This window comes from Centroberyx gerrardi, chromosome 23, assembly GCF_048128805.1.
Source record: "Centroberyx gerrardi isolate f3 chromosome 23, fCenGer3.hap1.cur.20231027, whole genome shotgun sequence".
Taxonomy (NCBI): domain Eukaryota; kingdom Metazoa; phylum Chordata; class Actinopteri; order Beryciformes; family Berycidae; genus Centroberyx; species Centroberyx gerrardi.
Genome location: NC_136019.1, coordinates 3762271 through 3765441, shown reverse-complemented (window position 1 = coordinate 3765441; position 3171 = coordinate 3762271). Strand labels below are relative to the sequence as shown.

Genomic DNA, 3171 nt, shown 5'->3' with positions numbered 1-3171 from the left:
AGTAAATCCACCAGTCTGACTACAGTCATCTCTCCTGTCTTCACTGAGGTTAGTACAAACACACACTTTCAATTCTTTAAAAAAAAAAAAAATCTTCTTCTCATGAACCCCAGGTCAGAATGACATAAAATTTGGCAAGTAAATTAATTGGGTCTGCCTTTATTTAGCCTATGCTTAAAAAAAAAAAAAAAAAAAAAAAAAAAAAAAAGCTAAGGGATCAGTCCAAAAATGGCCAAGTTATTAATCTATCAATTTTCAAAAATGTGCACAAAAAAGTTCAACTGACTGTAAAATCATGACAAAGTAATCAATACACTGGAAATTCTCCAGGTTGGTCAGAAACATCATTTTAAAGAGACACACACACACACACACGGATAAAAACACACTCTGTTTTGTATCTTCTTCTTCTGTAGTTGAAGCAGCCGTACAAGGACCACTCTGAGCAGCGATCGGCCATCGAGGAGCTGGAGCGCAACATCCGATTGGCCGAGGAGGTTTGCCCGGGAATCACAGACAGGATGGTCACACACATCATCGCCAGGTTCCAGAAGTACGTCGATCGTCTCCTCTCTCTCTCTCTCCATCTATCCCATCCTTTTTTCCACCTTTTCTTTGAGTTTTCTTTGTCTTCTGTCATCCATTCCTCTTCCTTCCTTCCGTCTTTCTTTCTTTCATTCTTTACTTTACTTTTTCTTCCTTTCTGTTATTTGTTTCTTTTCGTTATTTCTGTCTTGTGGCCTTTTGTCTTTCTTTGTTTCTTTCTTTGTCTGTCATTATTTCTGTTTGCCTCCTTCATTTTGTCTTTCTTTTTCTTCCTTTCTGTTATTTCTCTCTTTTTTTCTGTCGTTATTTCTGTCTTTCTTTGCCGTTATTTCTGTCTGTTGTGGCCTTTTGTCTTGTCTTTCTTTCTTTCTTTCTTCGTGTCATTATTTCTCTGTCTCCATCTTTTTGTCTTTCTTTTTCTTTCTTTCTGACACTATTCCATTTTATTTTTTTTGTTTTTCTGCCTTTCTTTTGTTCCTTCTTTCTTTTTTCTCTTTGTCATTGTTTCTGTCTTGTCTGTCATTCTTTATTTTTTTCTCTCTCTCTGTTTCTGTCTCAATATTTTTTTAAAAATGAGACAGTGTTCTTGTCTTTCTTCGCCAATCATTTGTTTACCAAGTCTCTCTCTCTCTCTCTCTCTCTCTCTCTCTCTCTCTCTCTCTCTCTCTCTCTCTCTCTCTCTCCCTCTGTCGTTCGCCCTCAGATTCTCGACCAACTGAAGAAGGGATGGATGAGGAATGGAAACAGAAAAAGAGAGACTGTGTCCTCGTATGGTGACGCTGCTGGATGATGGGAAATAGAGGAGTTTTGCTGTGCGATATCTCCTCAACACACACACACACACATACACACACACACACACACACACACACACACTACATGGAATATATACACTATATATATGTATATATGTTCACTGCTGTTGAGTGAAGACCTGTTTTCTCCCCAGACTGTTTGGCAGGACCTGCGAAGAACATCTTTATTTTCTAATCAACAGCTTTGCATTTTTTCAAATGTAAACTGGGTTTCTGCACACAAATGACCACATAAAGTATTTATTTTCTAAGCGCTATATATCCTTATTGGAAAAAGAAATTTCCAACAAGGGGATAGAGGATTCAATCTGTTAAAGGATCTTCATTTTGTCAACCAAGGACATAAATTACCTCCTATCCTTTAACAAAAAATTGCATAATTTGCTTCAGATTTTTGCTATCAATCATTTTCCAAAAGGTGGCAGCACGTTTTGTTTTAATGGAAATATCTTGTTTTGCATTGAAACCATTCACAAAAACATGAAAACACCCCAAAACATTTAAGAGCTTCTCACCCAGCAGCAGTGATTTATTGTGTCATGCCTTGCCTTGACTTGTAGATGTCTATATATTTGTTCAGTAGCACTTGACACAGATTAATCTATATGCCAATATTACATACATTGTTATTGTTGTTTCGGTAAAGCTTTTACATTACAGTTCCCTGATGGTATTCAGTCATTCTCAAACAGCAGTTACTACTATTTATCTGTTTTATAAAGGTTAAAGGTCATGACAGCAACAAAAATTATACCCATAAATTCTATTCAATTATATATAATCCACTTATGAAGCAACGATAATTCTGTCGGGACAGCGGATTAAAGCTAAATTCAGTTTTCTCAGCTTCAGCAGTAGTTATTTCTCTTTGGCGGTTGCAGCAGATCCAACAGTGTCAAATTTTTTGTTTAAAGAAATGGTAACAGTGGAGGATTCTGGTGGTTGCCATGGATACGGAAGCAATTTGACCATTCATTGGTTTCATCAAGGCTCTGCCGTTGCCTGGGATCTATATGGTTCTGCGTAGATCAATCATTGAAAAATTAAAAACTATTTTTGACGTCAAAAACACGAGATTGAAATAAGAATTCATCGAATTTTTTCAAACTTTTCTGAGTTTTTCCAGAAGCGAAGCAACCAGACGACGTCTTCCGCTCGCTCTTGAAAAGGATGTGTCATTTTTAACATGTAAAGTTTGGGAAAACACACTTTTGTGATCATTGGAAAGTAACGCAGATCTTTTTCCAGAGTGCTCTATTCAGCATGAAGGGAGCTGTAATCAAAGGTATTACTGATATTTTGTACCAAAGACACTATAACGTTTGGTCATTGTATATTTTCATCTTTTTATATATCATAAGGGATACAAAAATGCTTTTTTGGGGGGGAAATGTAAAATGAAAGATGTAAGATTTTACAGAAATGTACTCTTTTTGTAGGGGGATTTAGAGTTTTATGAATAAATATTTAAGTTTGATTGAGAAACTTGCGGTGTTGGATGAATTTGTGTCTTCTTTGTGAGATTGTAATAAAATATACTGTAAATAGTACTGCAATAATACCAAAGAGGGCATTTTCACTGTGATAAGGATACGACTGAGGCAGAAGCTTGTACTGTCTCCAAATATAATGTGGCTTTCGGTTACCAATGCATTGAATTAAAAATTCAAAGTAGCATCATTAGAATTGGTAGAGCAACTTCTGGGAATTTTATACAATGGGTAGTTTCTATCTAACAATGTGATTGGAGAAAAACAACGTTGCTGTTAATTGCGCTTTTGCTTAATTTTCTTTTCCGGATATTATTTTA

General features: G+C 35.9%; 1 protein-coding gene across 1 annotated transcript in view; it reads left to right on the top strand.

Moving 5' to 3' along the window:
• The window catches only part of stk26 (serine/threonine protein kinase 26), a 24158-nt gene extending 21231 nt beyond the window's left edge, over positions 1-2927 (top strand). Inside the window, 3 exon segments of the mRNA XM_071913175.2 lie at positions 1-48; positions 417-553; positions 1250-2927. The exon segment at positions 1-48 is cut by the window's left edge and continues 15 nt beyond it. Of these exon segments, the coding sequence (XP_071769276.1) occupies positions 1-48; positions 417-553; positions 1250-1265 (201 nt within the window). The 3' untranslated portion in view covers positions 1266-2927.
• The last annotated feature ends 244 nt before the right edge of the window (positions 2928-3171 follow it).